Here is a 26,648-nt window from a genome sequence, read left to right on the forward strand (position 1 = left end):
AAGCTACTATAGTAGTATGTATCAAGAAGAAAGAAAAAAAAAAAAAAAACACGGGTAGGTGCGGTATACATATACAATTATATATATATTATATACAATTATATATATATATATATATATATATATATATATATATATATATATATATATATATATATATATATATATATATATATTAAACTGATGGTGATTAATTAAACTGGTGGTCAGGTCACTGGTCACACTATCAGCAACTTGCAAGTAGTACTCCTAAGCAGACAATCACAATATATACTGGTGGTCAGTGTGGTCACAATGGCAGTGTGGCACTCTGGCAGCAGAGTGCCAGCAAAAGTGTGCACTGTACGTTAAAATATGTACTCCTGCTCTCAGACTCTAACTGCTCCCCACTGTCTCCCCCACAAGTCAGATATACAGTCACACTATCACTTCAGCAAGTAGTAGTACTCCTCCTAATGCTCCCCAAAATTACTAAAGTAAATAATACTGTGTCTCTCTCTACTCTAGTCTCACTCTCTATAAACGGAGAGGACGCCAGCCACGTCCTCTCCCTATCAATCTCAATGCACGTGTGAAAATGGCGGCGACGCGCGGCTCCTTATATAGAATCCGAGTCTCGCGATAGAATCCGAGCCTCGCGAGAATCCGACAGCGGGATGATGACGTTCGGGCGCACTCAGGTTAACCGAGCAAAGCGGGAAGATCCGAGTCGCTCGGACCCGTGTAAAAAAACATGAAGTTCGGGCGGGTTCGGTTTCCAAGGAACCGAACCCGCTCATCTCTACATCTAGTCTGCCCTAAACACATGTAAACGCACACACTAGAGTTAATTGTTGTCCATTTAACCTAGCAGTGTATTTTTGGATTGTGGGAGGAAGTCAGAGTACCCGGATTAAACCCACACAAGCACGGGCAGAATACACAAACTCCACACAGTTTGGGTTATGGTGGAAATCGAACCCATGACCTCCGTGCTGTGAGGCAGTAATGCTAACCATTACACCATCCATTTTTGTTATCCTTTATTCTATTGCCTGTCATCCAAACTGAAAACCTTTCTAATTTCTTTAAGTGTGCATTCTTGTTTATTAATTAATAAATAGCATTGATGCTGGTTTTAGTAAGACTAAACCACGTTGCTCTAAAATCCTGCAAAGAAAATATTATTGTGTTTTCTAAAACACGTTTATCTAAAATTTACTGTTTCCTGACACTTGACTGTATACTGAAAAAGTCAAAGTAAAACAACTGGGTGCTTCTAAAGCTTACACGAGATTCCTGGAACACATTAAAAAATACAACCTTTTATTTAAAAGTAGAGTCCATAATTTTAATTAATGCATAAAGTTAACCCACCTGAGCTGTGACAGGTCAGGTAAACACAGGGGTGTAGCTAGGGTGGCTCCAGTGAAGCGCAAACTTCAGGAAACAGCAAAGTTATAGGGTGCGCCGTCTCCCACGCTATGCAGCGGACCACTCTACAGGCAGCAACAGAGCAGGAGGAGGAGCAGAGGGTGGGCACACTGACTCGCACTCTGACACTAGGTAAAGAACAGGGCAGGCCAGAGGTGACTGCAGGAGATAGCCGACACATGCTGGAGCTTTGCCCGTCCTCTTTATATGGCTCACTGTGTGCTTGTAGCTGTGCAACAGTGGTACTTCTATCCTGAAGCACCACTCTCTGCGTATCCTGCTGCAGCACCTCTCTCTGTCTAGCTCAGCTGCTGCAGCACTTATCTCTGACCCAGCTGCTGCAGCACCTCTCCCTACATTGATGCAGCTGCACCTCTCTCTGCCCCAGCTGCTGATGCAGCACCTCTCCAGTCTCTCCGGCAGTAGCAGCACCTCTGTCTGCCCCTCAGGCAAGTCTGGGACATTATTTTCATTGAGGCATAGTGGGATTATCATGTCTGGTTTGTCAGTTCTAGGGAATTATTGTCATTGAGGCACTGGGGGATTATCAAGTCGGGGTGGGGGTGCAGTTTTAATGCATTTTCTCTTACGTCCTAGAGGATGCTGGGGACTCCAAAAGGACCATGGGGTATAGACGGGATCCGCAGGAGACATGGGCACACTAAAAGACTTTGACTGGGTGTGAACTGGCTCCTCCCTCTATGCCCCTCCTCCAGACCTCAGACTCTGTGCCCAGGAGTAACTGGACACAAGCTAGGGGAGCTCTACTGAGTTTCTCTGGAAATACTTTTGTTAGGTTTTTTATTTTCAGGGAGACCTGCTGGCTACAGGCTGCCTGCATCGTGGGACTGAGGGGAGAGAAGTATGACCTACTTATTCTTAGTTCAAAGGCTCTGCTTCTTAGGTTACTGGACACCATTAGCTCCAGAGGGTTCGATCACTTGGTGCGCCTAGCTGCTTGTTCCCGGAGCCGCGCCGTCACCCCCCTCACAGAAGCCAGAAGAAAGAAGCCGGGTGAGTATTAGAAGAACAGAAGACTTCAGTAATGCAGGTACAGCGCTTCCATGCTCCCACACACACACCAACGGCACTCACAGGGTGCAGGGCGCTGGTGGGGAGCGCCCTGGGCAGCAGTTACTGAGGGTCTTTTTCACTGGCAAGAGGCATATTCTGTGCCCGGGCACCGTATACGATACCGCCGCCAGTATAAATAATTTCAAATTTGAGCGGGACTGAAGCACGCCAGGAAGGGGCGGGGCTTAGCTGCACAGCTTACCAGCGCCATTTTATCTCTCCACAGCCGCCGCAGAGACGCTGGCCTGGACCTCCATGCTCCTTACAAGTACAAGGGAGCAAAACGGGGGGTGGGGGGCACAGGCAATTTGGTGCTTTATATGTTTATTTCTCTGACATCCTAGTGGATGCTGGGAACTCCGTAAGGACCATGGGGAATAGCGGCTCCGCAGGAGACTGGGCACAACTAAAAGAAAGCTTTTAGACTACCTGGTGTGCACTGGCTCCTCCCACTATGACCCTCCTCCAAGCCTCAGTTGGATTTCTGTGCCCGGCCGAGCTGGATGCACACTAGGGGCTCTCCTGAGCTCCTAGAAAGAAAGTTTATTTTAGGTTTTTTATTTTACAGTGAGACCTGCTGGCAACAGGCTCACTGCATCGAGGGACTAAGGGGAGAAGAAGCGAACCTACCTGCTTGCAGCTAGCTTAGGCTTCTTAGGCTACTGGACACCATTAGCTCCAGAGGGATCGACCGCATGGAACTGGCCTTGGTGTTCGTTCCCAGAGCCGCGCCGCCGTCCCCCTTACAGAGCCAGAAGCAAGAAGAGGTCCGGAAAATCGGCGGCAGAAGACATCAGTTTTCACCAAGGTAGCGCACAGCACTGCAGCTGTGCGCCATTGCTCCTCATGCACACTTCACACTCCGGTCACTGAGGGTGCAGGGCGCTGGGGGGGGGCGCCCTGAGCAGCAATAAAAACACCTTGGCTGGCAAATATATCACAATATATAGCCCCAGAGGCTATATATGTGATAAATACCCCTGCCAGAATCCAAAAAAAGCGGGATAAAAGTCCGCGAAAAAGGTGCGGAGCTATCTCCCTCAGCACAGTGGCGCCATTTTCTCTTCACCGTGCAGCTGGAAGACAGCTCCCCAGGCTCTCCCCTGTAGTTTGCAGGCTCAAATGGTTAAAAAGAGAGGGGGGGGCACTAAATTTAGGCGCAATATTGTATATACAAGCAGCTATTGGGAAAAATTCACTCAATATAGTGTTAATCCCTAAATTATATAGCACTCTGGTGTGTGCTGGCATACTCTCTCTCTGTCTCCCCAAAGGGCTGTGTGGGGTCCTGTCCTCAGTCAGAGCATTCCCTGTGTGTGTGCGGTGTGTCGGTACGGCTGTGTCGACACGTTTGATGAGGAGGCTTATGTGATGGCAGAGCAGATGCCGATAAATGTGATGTCGCCCCCTGTGGGGCCGACACCAGAGTGGATGGATAGGTGGAAGGTATAAACCGACAGTGTCAACTCCTTACATAAAAGGCTGGATGACGTAACAGCTATGGGACAGCCGGCTTCTCAGCCCGCGCCTGCCCACTCGTCTCAAAGGCCATCTGGGGCTCAAAAACGCCCGCTCCCTCAGATGGCAGACACAGATGTCGACACGGAGTCTGACTCCAGTGTCGACGAGGTTGAGACATATACACAATCCACTAGGAACATCCGTTACATGATCCCGGCAATAAAAAATGTGTTACACATTTCTGACATTAACCCAAGTACCACTAAAAAAGGGTTTTATGTTTGGGGAGAAAAAGCAGGCAGTGTTTTGTTCCCCCATCAAATGAGTGAATGAAGTGTGAAAAAGCGTGGGTTCCCCCGATAAGAAACTGGTAATTTCTAAAAAGTTACTGATGGCGTACCCTTTCCTGCCAGAGGATAAGTTACGCTGGGAGATATCCCCTAGGGTGGATAAGGCGCTGACACGTTTGTCAAAAAAGGTGGCACTGCCGTCTTAGGATACGGCCACTTTGAAGGTACCTGCTGATAAAAAGCAGGAGGCTATCCTGAAGTCTGTATTTACACACTCAGGTACTAGACTGAGACCTGCAGATAGTGCTGCTGCAGCGTGGTCTGTAACCCTGTCAAACAGGGATACTATTTTGCGAACATAAGACGTCGTCTTATATATGAGGGATACACAGAGGGATATTTTGCTGGCTGGCATCCATAATTAATGCAATGTCCATTCTGTCAGGAGGGTATTAGAGACCCGACACTGGACAGGTGATGCTGACGTTAAAAGGCACATAGAGCCTTATAAGGGTGAGGAATTGTTTGGGGATGGTCTCTGGGACCTCGTATCCACAGCAACAGCTGGGAAGAAAAATTTTTACCTCAGGTTTCCTCACAGCCTAAGAAAGCACTGTATTATCAGGTACAGTCCTTTCGGCTTCAGAAAAGCAAGCGGGTCAAAGGCGCTTCCTTTCTGCACAGAGACGAGGGAAGAGGGAAAAAGCTGCACCAGTCAGCCAGTTCCCAGAATCAAAATTCTTCCCCCGCTTCCTCTGAGTCCACCGCATGACGCGGGGGCTCCACAGGCGTAGCCAGGTACGGTGGGGGGCCGCCTCAAAAATTTCAGCGATCAGTGGGCTCGCTCACAGGTGGATCCCTGGATCCTTCAAGTAGTATCTCAGGGGTACAAGCTGGAATTCGAGGCGTCTCCCCCCCGCCGTTTCCTCAAATCTGCCTTGCCGACAACTCCCTCAGGCAGGGAGGCTGTGCTAGAGGCAATTCATAAGCTGTATTCCCAGCAGGTGATAGTCAAGGTGCCCCTACTTCAACAAGGACTGGGTTACTATTCCACACTGTTTGTGGTACCGAAACCGGATGGTTCGGTGAGACCCATTTTAAATTTGAAATCCTTGAACACATACATAAAAAAATTCAAGTTCAAGATGGAATCGCTCAGGGCGGTTATTGCAAGCCTGGAGGAGGGGGATTACATGGTATCCCTGGACATCAAGGATGCTTACCTACATGTCCCCATTTACCATCCTCACCAGGAGTACCTCAGATTTGTGGTACAGGATTGCCATTACCAATTCCAAACACTGCCGTTTGGACTGTCCACGGCACCGAGGGTCTTTACCAAGGTAATGGCAGAAATGATGATACTCCTTCGAAAAAAGGGAGTTTTAATTATCCCGTACTTGGACGATCTCCTAATAAAGGCGAGGTCCAAGGAGCAGTTGTTGGTCGGAGTAGCACTATCTCGGGAAGTGCTACAACAGCACGGATGGATTCTATACATTCCAAAGTCACAGCTGGTTCCTACCACACGCCTACTGTTCCTGGGGATGGTTCTGGACACAGAACAGAAAAAAGTGTTTCTCCCGCAGGAGAAAGCCAAGGAGCTGTCATCTCTAGTCAGAGACCTCCTGAAGCCAAAACAGGTATCGGTGCATCACTGCACACGAGTCCTGGGAAAAATGGTAGCTTCTTACGAAGCAAAATTCCATTCGGCAGGTTACATGCAAGAACCTTTCAGTGGGACCTCTTGGACAAGTGGTCGGGATCGCATCTTCAGATGCATCGGCTGATAACCCTGTCTCCAAGGACCAGGGTATCTCTACTGTGGTGGCTGCAGAGTGCTCATCTTCAAGAGGCCCGCAGATTCGGCATACAGGACTGGGTCCTGGTAACCACGGATGCCAGCCTTCGAGGCTGGGGGGCAGTCACACAGGGAAGAAATTTCCAAGGACTTTGGTCAAGTCAGGAGTCGTCCCTACACATAAATATTCTGGAACTGAGGGCCATTTACAATGCCCTAAGTCTGGCAAGGCCTCTGCTTCAAAACCAGCCGGTACTGATCCAATCCGACAACATCACGGCAGTCGCCCTTGTAAACCGACAGGGCAGCACAAGAAGCAGGATGGCGATGGCAGAAGCCACAAGGATTCTCCGATGGGCGGAAAATCACGTCTTAGCACTGTCAGCAGTGTTCATTCCGGGAGTGGACAACTGGGAAGCAGACTTCCTCAGCAGACACGACCTACACCCGGGAGAGTGGGGACTTCATCCAGAAGTCTTCCAACTGTTGGTAAACCGTTGGGAAAGGCCACAGGTGGACATGATGGCGTCCCGCCTAAACAAAAAACTAGATATTGCGCCAGGTCAAGGGACCCTCAGGCAATAGCTGTGGATGCTCTAGTGACACCGTGGGTGTACCAGTCGGTTTATGTATTCCCTCCTCTGCCTCTCATACCAAAGGTACTGAGAATAATAAGAAAACGAGGAGTAAGAACGATACTCGTGGTTCCGGATAGGCCAAGAAGAGCTTGGTACCCAGAACTTCAAGAAATGATATCAGAGGACCCATGGCCTCTACCGCTCAGACAGGATCTGCTACAGCAGGGGCCCTGTCTGTTCCAAGACTTACCGCGGCTGCGTTTGACGGCATGGCGGTTGAATTCCGGATCCTAAAGGAAAAAGGCATTCCGGAGGAAGTCATTCCTACGCTGATAAAAGCCAGGAAAGAAGTAACCGCAAACCATTATCACCGTATTTGGCGAAAATATGTTGCGTAGTGTGAGGCCAGGAAGGCCCCAACAGAGGAATTTCAGCTGGGTCGTTTTCTGCACTTCCTACAGTCAGGAGTGACTATGGGCCTAAACTTGGGTTCCATTAAGGTCCAGATTTCGGCTCTGTCGATTTTCTTCCAGAAAGAACTGGCTTCACTGCCTGGAGTTCAGACATTTGTAAAGGGAGTGCTACATATTCAGCCCCCTTTTGTGCCTCCTGTGGCACCTTGGGATCTCAACGTGGTGTTGAGTTTCCTAAAATCACATTGGTTTGAGCCACTTAAAACTCTGGATTTGAAATATCTCACTTGGAAAGTGGTCATGTTATTGGCCTTGGCTTCGGACAGGCGTGTGTCAGAATTGGCGGCTTTGTCATGTAAAAGCCCTTATCTGATATTCCATATGGGTAGGGCAGAATTGAGGACTCGTCCCCAGTTTCTCCCTAAGGTGGTATCAGCTTTTCACTTGAACCAACCTATTGTAGTGCCTGCGGCTACTAGGGACTTGGAAGAATCCAATTTACTGGACGTAGTCAGGGCCTTAAAAATGTATATTTCCAGGACGGCTGGAGTCAGGAAAACTGACTCGCTTTTTATCCTGTAGGCACCCAACAAATTAGGTGCTCCTGCTTCTAAGCAGACTATTGCTCGCTGAATTTGTAGCACAATTCAGCTGGAGCATTCTGCGGCTGGATTGCCGCATCCTAAATCAGTAAAAGCCCATTCCACGAGGAAAGTGGGCTCATCTTGGGCGGCTGCCCGAGGGGTCTCGGCTTTACAACTTTGCCGAGCTGCAACTTGGTCAGGGGCAAACACGTTTGCAAAATTCTACAAATTTGATACCCTGGCTGAGGAGGACCTTGAGTTCTCTCATTCGGTGCTGCAGAGTCATCCGCACTCTCCCGCCCGTTTGGGAGCTTTGGTATAATCCCCATGGTACTTACGGAGTTCCCAGCATCCACTAGGACGTCAGAGAAAATAAGATTTTACTCACCGGTAAATCTATTTCTCGTAGTCCGTAGTGGATGCTGGGCGCCCATCCCAAGTGCGGATTGTCTGCAATACTTGTATGTAGTTATTGCCTAACTAAGGGTTATTGTTGAGCCATCTGTTGAGAGGCTCAGTTATATTTCAATACTGTTAACTGGGTATAGTATCACAAGTTATACGGTGTGATTGGTGTGGCTGGTATGAGTCTTACCCGGGATTCAAAATCCTTCCTTATTGTGTCAGCTCTTCCGGGCACAGTATCCTAACTGAGGCTTGGAGGAGGGTCATAGTGGGAGGAGCCAGTGCACACCAGGTAGTCTAAAAGCTTTCTTTTAGTTGTGCCCAGTCTCCTGCGGAGCCGCTATTCCCCATGGTCCTTACGGAGTTCCCAGCATCCACTACGGACTACGAGAAATAGATTTACCGGTGAGTAAAATCTTATTATTTTACTGCGCAAACAACATATATTATTTGTTTTGTAGTATATGGGCGCTGGGGTGTGAGCTGGCGTACTCCCTCTGTGTTCTCTCTACAGGCTTCCCTGTGGGTCTGTCCCCTTCTTTGGCCGGTGTGAGTGTGAGTGTGTCGGTACTGCGTGTCGACATGTCTGAGGCTGAGTGTTCCTCCCCGGAGTTACTGGGGGCGCAGAAAAAGATTTGGGAATGACTCTGTCGGCACAGCCGACTGCTGATATGCAATCGCCTTCTGGGGAAAATGGTGGCCTCTTACTAGGCACTTCAGTACAGAAGGTATCCAGCTCGATCTGTTGGACAAATGGTCCGGATCACATCTTCACATGCACCAGAGGATCCATCTGTCGCCAAAAGCCAGGATCTCCCTTCTGTGGTGGTTACAGACTTCTCACCTCGTCTAGAGTCGGAGGTTCGAAATTCAGAATTTGATTCTGCTAACCACAGACGCAAGACTCAGAGGTTGTAGAGCAGTCACCCAGGGGGTGCAGTTTCAAGGAAGCTGGTCAAGTCAGGAAGTTGTCCTTCCAATTCAACTTTCTGGAACTCACGGCCTTATACAACACCCTTCTGCAGCCCTCATCTCTTCTTCTGGATCGGGCCATTCAGGTCCAGTCAGACAATGTGACGGCAGCGTACGTAAACTAACAGGGCGGAACGAAAAGCAGAGCAGCAATGTCACAGGTGTCAAGAATTGTCCTCTGGGCAGAAAAACACACTGTGACATTGTCAGCGTTCTTCATTCCGGGAGTAGATAACTGGGAAGCAGACTTCCTCAGCAGACACGACCTGCACCCGGGGGAGTGGGGCCTTCACCCGGAAGTGTTCAGGTGCTTGACATGCCAATGGGATTATCCACAAATCGACGGGATGGTTTCTCGTCTCAACAAGAAGCTCAAGCGGTATTGTTCCAGGTGAAGAGAACTACAGGCAGTGGCGGTAGACGCTCTGACGACTCCATGGGTCTATTAGATGGTGTACGCATTTCCTCCACTTCCTCTGATCCCAAGAATTCTTAAGAGAATAAAAAGGGAAAATATTTAAGCAATACTCATTGCTCGGGACTGGCCAAGAAGGGCCTGGTTTGCGGATGTTCTGGAGAGGGTCCTCGAAGATCCGTGGCTTCTTCGCAAGGATCTTCAACAGGGCCCATTCGTCTATCAGACTTACCGCGGCTACGTTTAACGGCATGGAAGTTGAACGTCTCATTCTAGCCGGGAGAGGGATCCCTCACAAGGATATCCCGACTATGATCCAAACCAGAAAGGGGGTAACGTCTAAACATTATCACCATATTTGGAAGAAATATGTCTCTTAGTGTGAGAGCAGGAAATTTTCTGCTGTGGAATTTCATCTGGGACATTCCCTACTTTTTCTCCAATCAGGTGTGTATGTGGGCCTATGTCTGGGCTCCATAAAAGTCCAGATTTCGGTTTTGTCCATTTTCTCACAGAAACAATTAGCTTCTATTCCTGAGGTCCAGATGTTCCTGAAAGGTGTGCTGTACATCCAGCCTCCCTTTATGCCTCCCACGGCACCTTGGGATCTCAATTTGGTGCTGCAGTTCCTCAAATCGGACTTGACGTCAAGTACCTTACGTGAAAGACAGTCACACTATTGGCCTTTGCTTCAGCAGTACATGTGTCGGAGATGGGGGCGTTGTCTCACTAAAGCCCCAATTTAATTTTCCGTTAAGACAGAGCTGAACTCAGAACACGTCAGCAATTTCTTTCTAAAGTCTGCGTTTCACATTAACCAACCTATTGTGGTTCCGGTTGTTAGTGACACCTCGCTGTTTGTTCTTTATGATCTCAATAAGATTGGGTGTCCTGCTTCAAAGCATTCTATTGCGCGCTGGATCAGATTCACTATCCAGCATGCTTATTCTACGGCAGGATTGCCGGTTCCATAATCTGTACAGGCCCACTCTCCGAGGTCGGTGGGTTCTTCTTGGGCGGCTGTCTGTGGTGTCTCGGCTTTACAGCTCTGCCGAGCAGCTACTTGGTCAGATTTGAACATGTTTGCTAAGTTCTACAAGTTCGATACTTTGGCCTCTGAGGACCTTCAGTTTGGTCAATCAGTTTTGCAGGAACCTCAGCATTCTCTCACCCGGTTTGGGAGCTTTGGTACTTCCCCATGGTACTAAATGGATCCCCAGTATCCTCTAGGACGTAAGAGAAAATATGATTTTAATTAACTACTGGTAAATCCTTTTCTCGTAGTCCGTAGGGGATACTGGGCGCCCGCCCGATGCTTCATTCTTCCTGCACTGTTACATGGTTAAGTATTGTTGTTTGGTTCAGCTGTTGCTGTTCCTGTTTCATGTTCGGTTAGCATGCTTTCCTCTTGTTTGTGTCACGATCCGGGTATCTGGACGCCATTACCTGCCTTTCAGATGTCTCCTGAGGCTCGCTCAGCGTTCCAAGGCCGGATCTCATCTGTGTCCACATACTGCACATTCCTCCTGTCACGCTGAGATGCTGTCACAGCGGCGCCATGTTTGAATCCTGCATGGCGTCTCCCGTTCTCCGCGGCCTCCGCCGCCGCTCCTGTGTTATAGGTGCAGGTTGTTAGTGGGGTGTTCCATGCCTGCCGCGGCCTCCGTTGTCATCCACGAGTCTCAGCATACATTTGTCAGTCTGGCGTCTCCTGTCCTCTGTGGCAGGCGCCGCCATTACAGTTATGTTTCCACATGGTTTACCAAGCCAGTTTTCCCTTCAAGTTCTAACATGGGTGCAGCCATGTTGGATCTAATCACATGCTTCAGTACCTCCAATCCACTGCCTGGAAATCTGCATAATTGCCCAGCTAATACCTGCATTGCTGCAGGTATAAGTATCCTGTGCCTGGGCCAGGAAATGGTCAGTGATTTGTTTGTCATACCTTGTTCCAGTCTCTCTCCTGTGGTTGTGTTTCCAGGTTCCAGCTCCTGTCTCCAGCATCCACCAAAGAGACCCGCACCTGCCTACCATCCTGCGGTGCAGCCTGACTCTGCAGTCCTCCGTGGCTGATCCAGTTTCCAGCTTCCAGCTATTTCATCTGCTTCCAGCAGTATCCACTACCACCGGTAATCATCCTTCAATTCCTCTGTTTCCACGCTCCCTAGCATCTTAATATATTCACTCCGTGTTTCATCACCTGGCTGGTTCCACCCAGCATTCATTCAATGACTTTATCATCTGGCTGATTCCATTCCGCATCCACTCCGTGTCTTACCACCTGGCTGGTTCCATCCAGCAATTACAACAGCTGATTCAAGTTACCAACTTCATCTGTTCCATCTACTGGCATGTTCCTTGGATATCTTCACTACTACAGCCAGGCCTGGTAAGGTTATTCCATCTAAGGACTGTAACAGCTGTTCTTACCTACCAGTGTCCTGTGTAACCATTTCATGGTCAGAGTGCTCCAGGAATCATATTATTTATCATTGCCATTATTTACCTTGAATGCTGTTTGTTTACACGGAGTCTGTTAATAAACTGTTATTTTGACTTTTACCTGGTTGTCATGGTCACACCTTCGGGTTTCCTTTTAACACTTACATGTCCAGGGGTCTGATTAAACCTCCCCGGTTTAAGTTCCTCTCAGCCCCTACAACTGAGGCTTTCTCCTGTCAGCCAAAACCCTCAGTTGTGACAGTAAGCACTGACCCTATGAATCCAGCCGGAGACCAGGATCAAGCGGCTAGGCCGATGCAAGAACTGGCAGCCAGACTCGAACATCAGGAGGCTGCACAAGGCCACATCATCCGCTGTCTCCAGGATCTCTCTACGCGGCTGGATGGGATTCAAACGACCCTCCGTGGACCTGGCACGTCCGGTGCGTCCACTACAGTGACACCAGCTGTAACCCCACCAACCTTACCCATTTCCATTCCACGTCTTCATCTCCCAACGCCAGCAAAGTTTGACGGATCTCCAAGGTTCTGCAGGGGATTTCTTAACCAATGCGAAATCCACTTTGAGCTTCAGCCTGGCAATTTCCCCAGCGACCGTACTAAAATTGCCTATATCATTTCCCTTCTCAGCGGCTCAGCCCTTGACTGGGCATCACCCAGTCTGATCCCCTGCTGTCCTCCTATACGGACTTTGTGGCAACATTCAGGCGCATCTTCGACGAGCCAGGCCGGGTATCCTCTGCTTCATCTGAGATTCTCCGTTTACGCCAGGGAACACGTACTGTGGGACAGTATCTCATACAGTTCAAAATCCTGGCATCCGAACTGGCATGGAACGACGAGGCCCTGTATGCTGCATTCTGGCATGGCTTATCAGAACGCATCAAGGATGAGTTAGCTACCAGAGACTTGCCCTCTAAGTTGGATGCGCTAATTTCTCTTTGCACGAAGGTTGATCTATGTTTCAGAGAGAGAGCAACCGAGCGAGGAAGATCGTCTGCTCCAAAATCTTCTGCTCCTCCTCTTCGTCAACCGTCTCCATCCAAGGATGAGCCCATGCAAATTGGCCGTTCCCGTGTTTCTCCCGCTGAGCGCCGAAGACGTCTCTTTGAGTCTCTATTGTGCAGCTCCGTCTCACATTATCAATGCCTGTCCCAAACTTCCGGGAAACTCCAAATCCTAGCTCGCCAAGGAGAGGGCTGGCTAGGAGTAATGATCTCCTCTCCATCTCCTCATGATTGTAATCTCCCAGTCTCGCTCCAAATTGCTCAACGTTACAGGAACGTCATTGCCCTCCTTGATTCCGGAGCAGCTGGGAATTTCAAAACCGAAGCTTATGTTAAACGGTGGTCCCTACCCACCGAGAGACTTCCTTCGTCCATCTCCTTAACTGCAGTAGAAGGCAGCAAGATTTTTGACGCAGTTATTTCTCTAAGGACTCTACCAGTTCGTGTGAGAGTGGGAGTTCTTCATGCAGAATTTATTTCCTTACTAGTGATTCCAAGAGCCACACATCCAGTGGTTTTGGGCCTTCCATGGCTCCGTCTCCACAATCCGTCGATTGACTGGACGACTACGCAAATACTAGCATGGGGTCCCTCCTGTGCTAAGACTTGTTTGTCCAAAGTGCTTCCTGTTTGTTCTTCTTTCCCCAGGTCGTCTGATGTTCCACCTCCTCCATATCAAGACTACACGGACGTGTTCAGTAAGGCTTCTGCTGATATCCTTCCTCCTCATAGAGAATGGGACTGCCCAATTGATCTCATTCCAGGGAAGGTTCCACCTCGAGGCCGAACTTACTTGTTGTCTCTACCTGAGACGCACTCCATGTAGGAGTACATCAAAGAGAACCTGGCGAAAGGTTTTATCCGACCTTCTTCTTCTCCAGCTGGCGCATGCTTCTTCTTCATTAAGAAGAAGGACGGTGGTCTGCGACCGTGCATCGATTACAGAGGTCTGAACGACATTACCGTCAAGAACCGGTATCCTTTACCTTTTGATTACAGAGCTCTTCGATAGAGTCAGCGGAGCAACCATCTTTACAAAGTTGGATTTGAGGGGTGCCTACAATCTCATCCGGATCCGTAAGGGTGACGAGTGGAAGACCGCTTTTAACACCCGTGATGGACTTTATGAGTACCTCGTCATGCCCTTCGGATTGAGCAACGCTCCAGCTGTCTTCCAGCATTTCGTGAATGAGATCTTCAGAGACATCTTATACCGCCATGTCGTGGTTTATCTAGATGATATCCTCATTTTTGCCAATAATCTAGAGGAACATAGTTTCTGGGTAAAGGAGGTTCTGTCCCGTCTCCGTGTCAATCATCTCTATTGCAAATTGGAGAAATGTGTCTTTGAAGTTAAATCCATTCCGTTCCTAGGTTACATTGTGTCCGGTTCCGGACTAGAGATGGATCCTGAGAAACTACAATCAATCCAGAATTGGCCGATACCCTTAACCCTCAAAGGGGTCCAGAGGTTCTTAGGGTTCGCCAATTATTACAGAAAGTTCATACGAGACTTTTCCACCATTGTGGCGCCTATCACTGCATTAACCATGAAGGGTGCTAACCCGTCCAAGTGGTCTGAAGAAGCTACGCAAGCTTTTCATCTTCTAAAACAACGTTTCATCTCTGCACCAGTTCTGAAACAGCCAGACACCGACTCTCCTTTCATCTTAGAGGTGGATGCCTCCTCCGTTGGAGTAGGAGCGGTGTTATGCCAGAGGGCTAAAGATGGCCATCTACATCCCTGCAGTTTCTTCTCCCGGAAGTTCTCCCCAGCTGAGCGCAACTATGCCATTGGCGACCAGGAGTTGCTAGCCATCAAGCTCGCTCTTGAGGAGTGGAGATATCTGTTGGAGGGAGCTTCTCATTCAATCACAATACTTACCGACCACAAGAATCTTTTATACCTGAAAGGCGCACAATGTCTTAACCCCCGTCAGGCCAGATGGGCACTTTTCTTTTCCAGGTTCGACTTTAAACTCCAGTTCTGTCCGGGCTCTCAGAATCGCAAGGCCGATGCCCTTTCCCACTCTTGGGAGCAAGAAAACGAGTCAGAGTCTTCAGACAAGCATCCTATTATTAATCCGTTGGCATTCTCCACGGTAGGGATGGACTCTACGCCCCCACCAGGGAAAAGTTTTGTGAAGCCGGTGTTAAGGAAGAAGCTCATGCATTGGGCCAATGCTTCCCGTTTTGCCAGACATACAGGCATTCAGAAAACCCTCGAATTTATCTCTAGGTCCTACTGGTGGCCAACTCTGAAGAAGGACGTCAAGGAGTTTATTGCCTCTTGCCCAAAGTGTGCCCAACACAAAGTTCCCCGCCAGTCTCCTGCGGGGCAACTGGTTCCATTATCTGTTCCCAGTCGACCGTGGACCCATTTGTCGATGGACTTTGTTACAGATCTGCCTATATGCAATAAGTTTAATACCATCTGGGTGGTAGTTGACCGGTTGACTGGTTCACCAAGATGGCACATTTCATACCCCTCACCGTTCTCGCGTCAGCTTCCAAGTTGGCCCAAGTGTTTATCCAAGAGATCTTCCGACTTCACGGTCTTCCTGAAGAGATCATCTCCGATCGTGGAGTACAATTTGTAGCCAAATTTTGGCGAAGTTTGTGTCAAGCCCTCCAAGTCAAGTTAAAGTTTTCTACAGCTTACCATCCTCAGACCAATGGTCAAACCGAAAGGGTGAATCAGGACTTGGAGGCCTTCCTCCGCATTTATGTGTCTTCCTCCCAAGATGACTGGGTTCAACTCCTTCCTTGGGCCGAGTTTAGCCACAACAATCAATACCATTCCTCATCCTCCTCAACACCATTCTTCATCAACTATGGATTTCACCCTAAGGTTCCAGAATTCCAACCGCTACCAGCAACTTCTGTTCCAGCAGTGGATGTCACCTTGCGTCAGTTTTCAAACAACTGGAAGAATGTCCACGCAGCCCTGCTTAAAGCCTCATTTAGGTACAAGAAGTTTGCCGATAGGAAGCGTAGAGCGGTTCCTGCTCTCAAGGTGGGTGATCGAGTATGGTTGTCCACGAAGAATTTGAGGTTGAGAGTTCCCAGCATGAAATTTGCTCCTCGTTACATCGGTTCTTTTAAAATTGAACAAGTCATCAATCCTGTTGCTTACAGACTCCAGTTGAAAATACCCAGAACATTCCATGTTTCCCTGTTGAAACCGCTGATCCTGAATCGGTTTCATTCTGCACTTCCTCCAACTCCTAAAGTTCAGACTCAACGGGGAATCGAGTATGAGGTGGCCAAGATTCTGGACTCACGTTTCCGTTACGGTCAGTTGCAGTATCTTATTGACTGGAAGGGCTATGGTCCTGAAGAACGCTCTTGGACCAATGCGTCTGATGTCCATGCTCCTGCCTTGGTCCGGAATTTCCACTCGAAGTTTCCTCTAAAGCCTAAGAAGCGTCCTGGGGCCACTCCTAAAGGGGAAGGTGCTGTCACGATCCGGGTATCTGGACGCCATTACCTGCCTTTCAGATGTCTCCTGAGGCTCGCTCAGCGTTCCAAGGCCGGATCTCATCTGTGTCCACGTACTGCACATTCCTCCTGTCACGCTGAGATGCTGTCACAGCGGCGCCATGTTTGAATCCTGCATGGCGTCTCCCGTTCTCCGCGGCCTCCGCCGCCGCTCCTGTGTTATAGGTGCAGGTTGTCAGTGTGGTGTTCCATGCCTGCCGCGGCCTCCGTTGTCATCCACGAGTCTCAGCATACATTTGTCAGTCTGGCGTCGCCGCCATTACAGTTATGTTTCCACATGGTTTCCCAAGCCAGTTTTCCCTCCAAGTTCTATCATGGGCGCAGCCATGTTGGATCTAATCACATGCTTCAGTTCCTCCAATCCACTGCCTGGAAATCTGCATAATTGCCCAGCCAATACCTGCATTGCTGCAGGTATAAGTATCCTGGGCCAGGAAATGGTCAGAGCTTTGTTTGTCATACCTTGTTCCAGTCTCTCTCCTGTGGTTGTGTTTCCAGGTTCCAGCCCGTTCTCAGCATCCACCAAAGAGACCCACACCTGCCTACCATCCTGCGGTGCAGCCTGACTCTGCAGTCCTCCGTGGCTGATCCAGTTTCCAGCTTCCAGCTATTTCATCTGCTTCCAGCAGTATCCACTACCACCGGTAATCATCCTTCAATTCCTCTGTTTCCACGCTCCCTAGCATCTTACTATATTCACTCCGTGTTTCATCACCTGGCTGGTTCCACCCAGCATTCATTCAATGACTTTATCATCTGGCTGATTCCATTCTGCATCCACTCCGTGTCTTACCACCTGGCTGGTTCCATCCAGCAATTACAACAGCTGATTCAAGTTACCAACTTCATCTGTTCCATCTACTGGTATGTTCCTTGGATATCTTCACTACTACAGCCAGGCCTGGTAAGGTTATTCCATCTAAGGACTGTAACAGCTGTTCTTACCTACCAGTGTCCTGTGTAACCATTTCATGGTCAGAGTGCTCCAGGAATCATATTATTTATCATTGCCATTATTTACCTTGAATGCTGTTTGTTTACACGGAGTCTGTTAATAAACTGTTATTTTGACTTTTACCTGGTTGTCATGGTCACACCTTCGGGTTTCCTTTTAACACTTACATGTCCAGGGGTCTGATTAAACCTCCCCGGTTTAAGTTGCTCTCAGCCCCTACAACTGAGGCTTTCTCCTGTCAGCCAAAACCCTCAGTTGTGACAGTTTGTGTGTGCTGGTCCGGAATCTCACCACTATCCTTTTATATCCTTCTCTCAAAGGTGTGTCTGTCTCCTCGGGCACAGTTTCCTAGACTGAGTCTGGTAGGAGGGGCGTAGAGGGAGGAGCCAGCCCACACTATTAAATTCTTAAAGTGCCCATGGCTCCTAGAGGACCCATCTATACCCCATGGTACTAAATGAATTCCCAGTATCCTCTTCGGACTACTAGAAAAGGATTTACTGATACGTTATTAAATCCTATTTTTGCCACTGAAAATCTATTTTTAACTGTACAATGTGTTGCATTTATTTGTACAGTTTGTTGCATCTAGGTTTTAGTTACCAATCCTGTAACTATTCATAATGGATAAAGATTTATGGAATGATACAGAATTTGATCATATAGATCAGCCGTGGCCAACCCGCGACTCTTGAGCCGCATGCATCTCTTTCTACCTCTGCATTCGCCTCTTTCTACCTCTGCATGTGGCTCGGCTCCCTGCTTCTGCCTCCCGGCTCCCGCTGTCCGGCACCCTGCTAAGGGTGCCAGCCCGTGAGCTAATCAGAGCTTGTGGAGCGGCAGCAGTGATCCCTGATTGGCTGTCGGACATAGAGCTCTGATTGGCTCACGACTGGCGCCATAATTAATATGCATAAGAGACTTGCCGAGGGGCATTGGAGGCATGCGCTCTCCTCCATTCAGGCTCAGAGGCGGGTGGCATCTCTGCTGTAGCCGCCCAGAATGACCAGCCCTCCACACCAACCCAGGCCAGCCCTCAGCAGCTGCCCTGACCCGCAGCCCAGCAAGGGTGGTGAGCATTATTGGGAGCATTATTTGTGTGTGGCACTGTACTGGGGAATAATTTGTATGTGGCACTGCAGCGTGGTGATTAGCACTTAGGACGAGGGGGACGGGACACTGTGGGGACATGTGTATTTGGCATCGGGGGTATATCTGGCACTGGGGGGGGCTTATCTGGCACTGTGGGGACATGTGTATCTGGCACTGTGGGCATATCTGTATCTGGCACTGAGTGGACGTGTATCTGGCACTGTGGGGACATGTGTATCTGGCACTGAGGGCGTATCTGGCACTGTGGGGCATATATGTATCTGGCACTATGAGGGCATGTGTATCTGGCACTGGGGGCATATATGTATCTGGCACTGTGGGGACATGTGTATCTGGCACTGTGGCATATCTGGCACTGTGGGGGCATGTGTATCTGGCACTGGAGGCATATATGTATCTGGCAATGTGGGGACATTTGTGTATCTGGCACTGTGAAGGCACCCGTTTTTTTAGCATTTTTTTATATGTATGTGGCACTGTACTGGGGCATTGTATGTGTGTGACACTGTACAACATGACTAAAAACGAGGTTATGACACAAGGTCATACTCCTAGAAACATCATACGGAAAGGTGTACGCACAAAAATGGGGTGTGGCTTAGTGACAACTAGGCCACTCCCCCATTTTTGCGCTAGTGCCTTCTGCACATGCATGATAGTGGCTCTTACTCTTCACTACAGATCTTTTCTGGCTCTTTGCCTCTGACTGGTTGGCCTCCCCTGCTATAGATTATCTAGGACAGTTACATTATGAGTGCAGCAGGACACAAAGTTGCATGAGGTGCCACATTATGATAAGACCCTTCTTTTGGCTTACTGTTGCATATATTATTTCTTAACATTTACACATTATATTTTTATTTATAGAACGAGCATCTGAAAAAACAGTTAAATGACAAAGAGAGAGAACTAGAACGAAGCGGTATGATTACTGCAGAATTCAAATTTAAAGGTAAGTAAAGCTTGTCTCCAAATTTACAAGATTTACTGTATTTCAAAAGTAATATGATACGTATAACTGTAAAGGGCAGTTTATGTGCATTTATATTGTTGAGATTTTAGCCATATAAGTTGTTTATATGATTTTGTATTATTAGTGTGATATTCAAACCATGGCTACAAGGGGAATTCAATTAGAGGCAATCAAGTGTTAATTTATTGCACATATTGTCCATTAATTTCACTTATCGTTATCGGGTGTTTACTTATCGTGCAGTCCAATTAGAAAGTGGGTGTTATGTGTTTGACGAGATACTTCTTGATGGTTTTGCATGTGTTAACTATAAGGGGAAATTGGGAAATCTGCCTGCACCCCCTATCCACACCCGACAAAATAACAACTACTTTCTCTTGCAGTGTCAACAGTAGTATCCACAGGATAACCTTGGGATATGAGGTAGCATCAGTGGATTGGCACCAACGATCAAAAGCTTTCGGCTTCCCAGAATGCAACGGGCCAGTCCCCCATATCCCCGCCTCCTGGCTCAGGCAATTCATTTTTTTTATTTTTTCGTGTGGCAGGAGCCGGACCACGATCTTTGGGCTGCTGATTTTGGCAGCTATACGTTTTTTTTTTATAGTTACTTTCTTTGAGCAAGTTTTCTAAAAAGCATCTTACACACACCTTAGAGTCGTTCCAACAACTCTCCACCGGGTAGCAACAATGCTGACCGACGTGTACGTGCTGCTTCAGTGGGTGTCAGTATGGATGTACTAGCAAGTACAGCTGACATTACCAGGCAGTGGCCAGAGCACAAGGAAAAAGTAAGGCATTTGTTCTGCTTAGCGTGGGACACGCGAGACACAGCCACACTGTTTTCAGGAGGAGACTACCGAACAGTTGCTGAAGCGGATGACACCTCGGGTGCACCAGTGCTAGGCCTCAGGGATCATAGGCTCCAAGAATTAGTGTGAGGCCGGAATATCTGGGGTTGACGTCAGCAGTAGGAAGTAAGGTGCTCCCCTGGTCGCCCATCTCCCCAGTTCATGACCAGTTTCTGCCGAGTTTCCCACCATTAACCGATTTCCCACTTCCGTCTGAGATGCTGTCTCTCTAAAGGACCCAGTCGCAGCATAGGCGGTTGTGTGACTGGTGCGTCTGTGTTCACTGTTGTGTTCACTAGGCGTTTGTGTACACTATTTGCATCTGGATCCACTCAGCGTTCACTAATGTATTGATTGATCCTGGAAGCGGGGTGAAGTCTCCCTGTATCCCACTGATGCAGGTGCTACAGCACTAAGTCTCTGCCTACCATTGGGTACGAGAAGTTGGATAAGTGCCTGATGCATATGAGTCTGTAAACTATTGCTGCCGTTTCTTTTGCTGTGCGACTGAATATGTTAAATGTCCTATATAAGGTAATGCAGTAATTTGTACTTGAAATGTATCTGTAGTTGAATATTTGCTCATATTGCTTATTATACTAATGTATAACTTGTGAATGATTGCTAGTGTGATTGATGACTTTACTATTCCTGTCAGTTTATGTGTATATACTGATCCTCAATGCTGGTGCAAGGCACGGAGGGATCAGATTGTATATCACTTTAGCAAGTTATAAAGTGATTTCAGTTACACATTGTGTAGTTTACACCTTACAGGTGTGTGATTTGTTTACCATGTCTAAGAGAGCCAAGGGTGAGGAGGATACACTCTCCACAGCAGCACCAACACCAATTTCATGTTTGTCCTGCAAAGCTGGGTTAACCTTTCAGGATCTTGTTAAAAATGGATTATGTGCAAATTGTTATAGCTGTCACCAAAGCCTCCTAAATAATCCAAGGCAGGCACAGGTTCAAGTTGAACCCCCATGGGCTTCGTTTGCACAGATGTTATCCAATATAGCTGAGCGGATAGTGGAAGCTCCCATACCAGGGGTAGGTTACCCTGTTAACCCTTAGATGCAACATTCCCCCTGGGTTTTATCACATCCAGTCCAGGAATCCTAAGCCTTTCAACAAAAACAGGCTGAAAGACCTGTGGAAAGTAAATCACACAGACATGAAACAACCTCTTCACAGTCTACACATGTTTCAGAAGAGGACATTTCAGAGTATGAGGACTGTTCCTCGCATTCTGAGTCTGCATGAAGGTCCCAGCTCAGTGGATATACCTGAGTTAATGAATGCTATGAAAGCCATTCTATCTTTAGAGGAGGCAGCAGAGCCTTTGTTAAAATCCAAGGCACCTATGCTTAGATGTCCCTAAACTGTCAGAACTGAATTTCCGTCTTTAGAACAGCTGACAGAGATTATGTAAGAGGCTTGGCTCACACCCAGTAAGAAAGTTAGAATTCCAAAGAAATGGAATTCCCATTATCCTCTTCCAGCTGAGGACTGTTTAAAAGGGAGATGGCTCCCAAAGTAGATACACAAGTCATTCGACTGGTGTGAAAATCTACACTGTCTCTGCCTTCAACATCATTGAATGATGTTATGGATAGAAAGCTAGATGTTTGTTTGTTTTTTTGTTTTTTTAATTCTCCTTGTCTGGGGCAGTTGTAAGACTAGCCATGGCTTCAGCCTGGATGGCAAAAGCAGTGGCGGCCTGGGCTGATACATTGGAGGATGATCTCTCATTGGCATCTAGAGAGCAAAAATCCCATATTGCACATATTAAACAGGCGGCTATTTTTATGAAAGAAGCAGCCTTGGTTATGGAATCTATTGCCTCCCAATCATCAGCCTCAGCAGTAGCAGCACGCAGAGCTGTCTGGCTACGTACATGGAAGGCTGACTCAGAGTCCAAGAAGGTTCTAGAGTCTTTGCCTTTTACTGGATATATTCTTTTTGGTAAATAATTAAACAGTATTTTGGAGTCAGAGGCAGACTCCAAGAAAGTTAGGTTTCTTTCGACCTACAAGTCCAAACCTAGGTTTCCAGCTTTTCGGTCTTCTCGGACCCAGGGAAAAGGAAAGGGTTATGGCAAACAGTCCCAATCTGGTAAGTATGGAAAGACTAAAAAACATTGGGCTACCAGTGGGCTGGCTTCCAAGCCAGAAGATAAGCCATCAGCCTGATGGCGCGAGCCTCCACCACAGATGCCTGGGTGCAAGAAGCGGTATCTCACGGTTATGCATTTGCCTTCAAGAAACACCCTCCACAAAGATTCTTTTGTACCAGCCCGTCTTCAGAAAGCCAGGGCCTTGCAAGAGGCAGTTCAGAAGTTGATTCAATCAGGAGTGATATTTCCAGTCTCTACTGCGCAACAAGGACAGGGTTTTTATTCCAACCTATTTCTAGTACAGAAGCCGAATGGGTAGTTCTGGCCCATACTCAATCTCAAGGCGCTGAACAAGTACATTTATGTGCCTCGCTTTAATATGGAGACTTTACATTCCATTATTTTGGCCATGGAGATGGAGGATTTTTTGGTATCCCTGGATATCCAGGATGCTTACCTGCATGTTCCTATAGCACAGTCCCATCAGTGCTATCTCAGGTTTGCTATCCTCCAGCAACACTTTCAGTTTCAGGCCCTACCATTTGGACTGACCACAGCTCCAGGAATGTTCACCAAAATTATGGTGGTAATGGCGGCTTATCTCCTTTGGCAGGGGGTAAGGATTTTCCATACCTTGACGACCTATTAACCCTGGCGCAGTCTCAGGAATTGCTTCAGTGCCATCTGCAACAGTCAATAGCTTGTTTACAGAAACACGGTTGGTTCTTAAACTGAGCAAAGATGTCCCTGGTTCTGTCACAACATATGACGCACTTGGGAGCTGTATTGAATTCCGGGCATCAGAGAGTGTTTTTACCTCTCAACAAAATATCCACAATACAGTGAGATTTCAGGAGCTGCTAGACAGTCAAAGGGTATCCATTCATGCGTATGATGGGATCAATGGTGTCGACATTCAACATGGTGGAGTATGCTCAGTTCCACTCGAGGCCTCTTCAACAGCTGATCCTTGCCAAATGGAATGGGTTACATCAGACAATAAAAACTCAGACTAGGGTCCTTCCTCTGGAAGTACAGAGGCCATTAGCCTGGTGGCTATAGACAACCCACCTGGACAAGGGGAGACTCTTTTGGATCTCTGATTGGGAGGTTCTGACAACGGATGCCAGTCTTCAGGGCTGGGAAGCAGTGTCAGAAAAAAATTGCTTCCAGGGGCAGTGGACCAAGGAATAAAGTTGCCTGCCAATAAATATATTGCAACTTTTGGCCGTATATATGACACTCACTCGGGCAAAGGACGTTCTTTGGGGGAAACCAGTTCAAAGTCGCTCGGAATATACGACGGCAGTAGCGTACCTCAATCATCAGGGAGGAACGCGCAGCCAAAAGACTATGAAAGAGGTAAGCTGCATGTTAAGATGGGCATCACTTCTCCATGCGGCCTTGTCTACAGTATTTGTTCCAGGAGTCCTAAACTGGAAAGTGGATTTTCTCATTCGACACGGCATTCATGCAAACGAATGGGCTTTACATCCCGAGGTCTTCAAGAGTCTGGTGGACAAATGGGGGTTGCCAGAGATAGATATCATGGCCTCTCGGCAGAATTTCAAAGTGCCCACATACGGGTCAAGAACAAAGGATCCCAAAGCAAACTTTGTTGATGCTCTGTCAGTAAGATGGGACTTTCAGCTAGCCTTTGTGTTTCCACCAATCACCCTGTTGCCCGGGTGATTTGGAAGGTCAAACAAGGAAAGGGCACTGCGATTGTAATAGCTCCGGCATGGCCCAGAAGACGTTGGTACACAGATCTACAGAGGCTGTCAGTGGACACTCCGTGGCTACTGCATCAACGTCCAGATCTACTGTCGCAGGGTCCTTGTTATCACAGACATCCGGATCGACTGTCTTTGACGGCATGGCTATTGAGACGTTCATCCTGAACACTAAAGATTTTTCTCCACAGGTAATTCAAACAATGTTTAGAGCAAGGAAACCATCCTCTGCTCGTATTTATTACCGGGTGTGGCAAGCATATATCCAATTGTGCAGTGCCAGAATCTGGACCCAGGTCTTTTAGAGTTTCTAGGGTCTTGGCATTCGTTCAGGCAGGAATGGATAAGGGTCCCATGTGGCCTCCTTGAGAGTACAAGTGTTGGCATTAATGGTTTGGTTTCAAAAGAAAATTGCTTACCTGCAGAATGTTTGCACTTTTTTTCCAAGGGCACTTCACATCCAAACACCTTTTGTTCCTCCTACAGCTACTTGGGATCTAGATATAGTCCAAAAGACGCTTCAGGTTGCTCCATTTGAACCACTGAAGCAAATGGATCTTAAATGGTTGACAGCTAAGACTCTCTTTTTGCTAGCTATTGCCTCCGCTAGAAGAGTGTCAGATTTAGGGACATTGTTATGTTGCCCCCCTTTTTTGATTTTTCATCCAGATAGAGTGGTTCTCAGATCCAAATCTGGTTATCTTCCTAAGGTGGTGTCTAAATTCCCAATTGGGTATGGTCAGAATAGTCACTATCAGGTGTGTCCTGCAGACCACCCTTTATGTGGTATACCCTCCTGAATGGTATACTCTAGCTCAAAAGACCCCTACGGGGTGAATGTCAGGCGTACCTTTTAGGGGTTCACTTTTACCATAGGTGTATAGAACCTATGTGACTATTCTGAACAATTTCAATAAATTACAAAACTTACCTTTTTACTGCACCCCTAGTCATCATTTTTTATTCATTTACATTACACTTCACTAACATCTCCATATCTGTTCAAGCAATAATTTCCCCCCCCCCCCCCCGACCCTCCATTCCCTGTCTTTTCCCCACACACACCCTTCCATCCGAGTGCGCTGACCACACCCAATTGACAATATAGCAGGAGGCTGGACACCTCCAGGTTTAGCAGCACCACTTTTTCTTTCTCTCAAACTAGTGAGCGCAGTTTCCCATCTTCTCCATTGGTGTCTAAATTCCACCTTAACAAAGAAATTGTAGTGCCGGCTTTTCAAGGGCCGGATTTTTCGGGAGATGCATCCTTGGATGTAGTCCGGGCTTTAAGGATCTACATGGCTTGTACTAGGGCCATCAGAAAGACAGATACTCTCTTCGTTCTCTATGGGTTCCGCAAGAGAGGATGGCCTGCGGACAAGCAAACGCTGGCGAGGTGGCTTCGTATGACTATCTCGAAAGCTTACTCTCTGGCTGATCTCCCTATTCCTGCTAATGTCTCTGCTCATTCTACTCGCAAGGTAGGTCCATCTTGGGCAGCACATTGGGGTGCCTCGGCGGAACAAATATGTAAGGCAGCCATATGGTCTTCCATTAATACATTCATTAGACATTATGCTTTTGATACCTTTGCCTCTCAGGACAATGCATTTGGGCGAAGGATTCTCCTGTCCAATCAGGAGCGTCCTGTCCACTAAATTTGCTTTGGGACATCCCAAGGTTATCCTGTGGACCCTGCAGGTGAAATACATAGTTATGGTAGACTGACCATCGATAACTATTTATCTTAAGTCCGAAGTATCCACAGGGATCCCACCCTGACGCACCTGATTTGAGGATCCGTACCCCTAATAGCCTCTTCCTTCTTGTATGGAAGTGTGTGTTTGTTCTTCTCGCCTGATTAGGGCTCTCTATGATGCTCCTGCCTTGAGCTTTGGAAAATAACTGAATTGCCGAAGCCAGGAGGCGGAGATATAGGAGACCATCCCGTAGCATTCTGGGAGGCCGAAAGCTTTTGATCGTTGGTGCCAATCTGCTGACGCTACCTCCTATCCCAAGGTTATCTTGTGGATACTGTGGACTTGGGAGAAATAGAGTTATCGCCGGTAAGCCTACCATAACTACGTATATTGCATAACCGTATAAAAGACTATTAGTGGCCATAATAAAAGTATTTGGTATTCTTAAATTGTGTTAAATGGCTGTTTTACACATTTTTCTAAAACAGTGAAAAAATTACAGAAAGCAAGTGTTTTCTGCAAAATAAGTACTCTACTTTTAGTGTATGTATATGTATTTGTGTCATTTTAAGTCACTTTTAAAAAAACCTTAAAACACCTCTAACACCCACCTGCAGTCTTAAAAACACCTGTCCTATTTATACAGCACCCCCATATACCTGCCCCACATCAGTTAACCATTTTTCCTGCAATTTGCACATGTTCACCCCAAAAATGACATGTCATTATTGGCCAAATTAAGATAAATTAAAAATTCTAAGTGGCTAATTAATCACTAGGGAGGGTGCCCTACTGGTTCAGAACATTTTTACCTTAAAATAGGGATTT

The 26,648-nt window shown here is 47.5% G+C and overlaps 1 protein-coding gene across 1 annotated transcript in view; it reads left to right on the forward strand.

Annotated features, from left to right (window-relative positions):
* CEP290 (centrosomal protein 290) overlaps window positions 1–26,648 on the forward strand; it is a 497,171-nt gene that overhangs the window by 144,063 nt on the left and 326,460 nt on the right. The window contains exon 18 of the mRNA XM_063927658.1: window positions 19,312–19,396. Within this exon, the coding sequence (XP_063783728.1) occupies window positions 19,312–19,396 (85 nt within the window). The remainder of the gene's footprint in view (window positions 1–19,311; window positions 19,397–26,648) is intronic.

This window comes from Pseudophryne corroboree, chromosome 6 (assembly GCF_028390025.1).
Source record: "Pseudophryne corroboree isolate aPseCor3 chromosome 6, aPseCor3.hap2, whole genome shotgun sequence".
In the NCBI taxonomy this organism is placed as follows: domain Eukaryota; kingdom Metazoa; phylum Chordata; class Amphibia; order Anura; family Myobatrachidae; genus Pseudophryne; species Pseudophryne corroboree.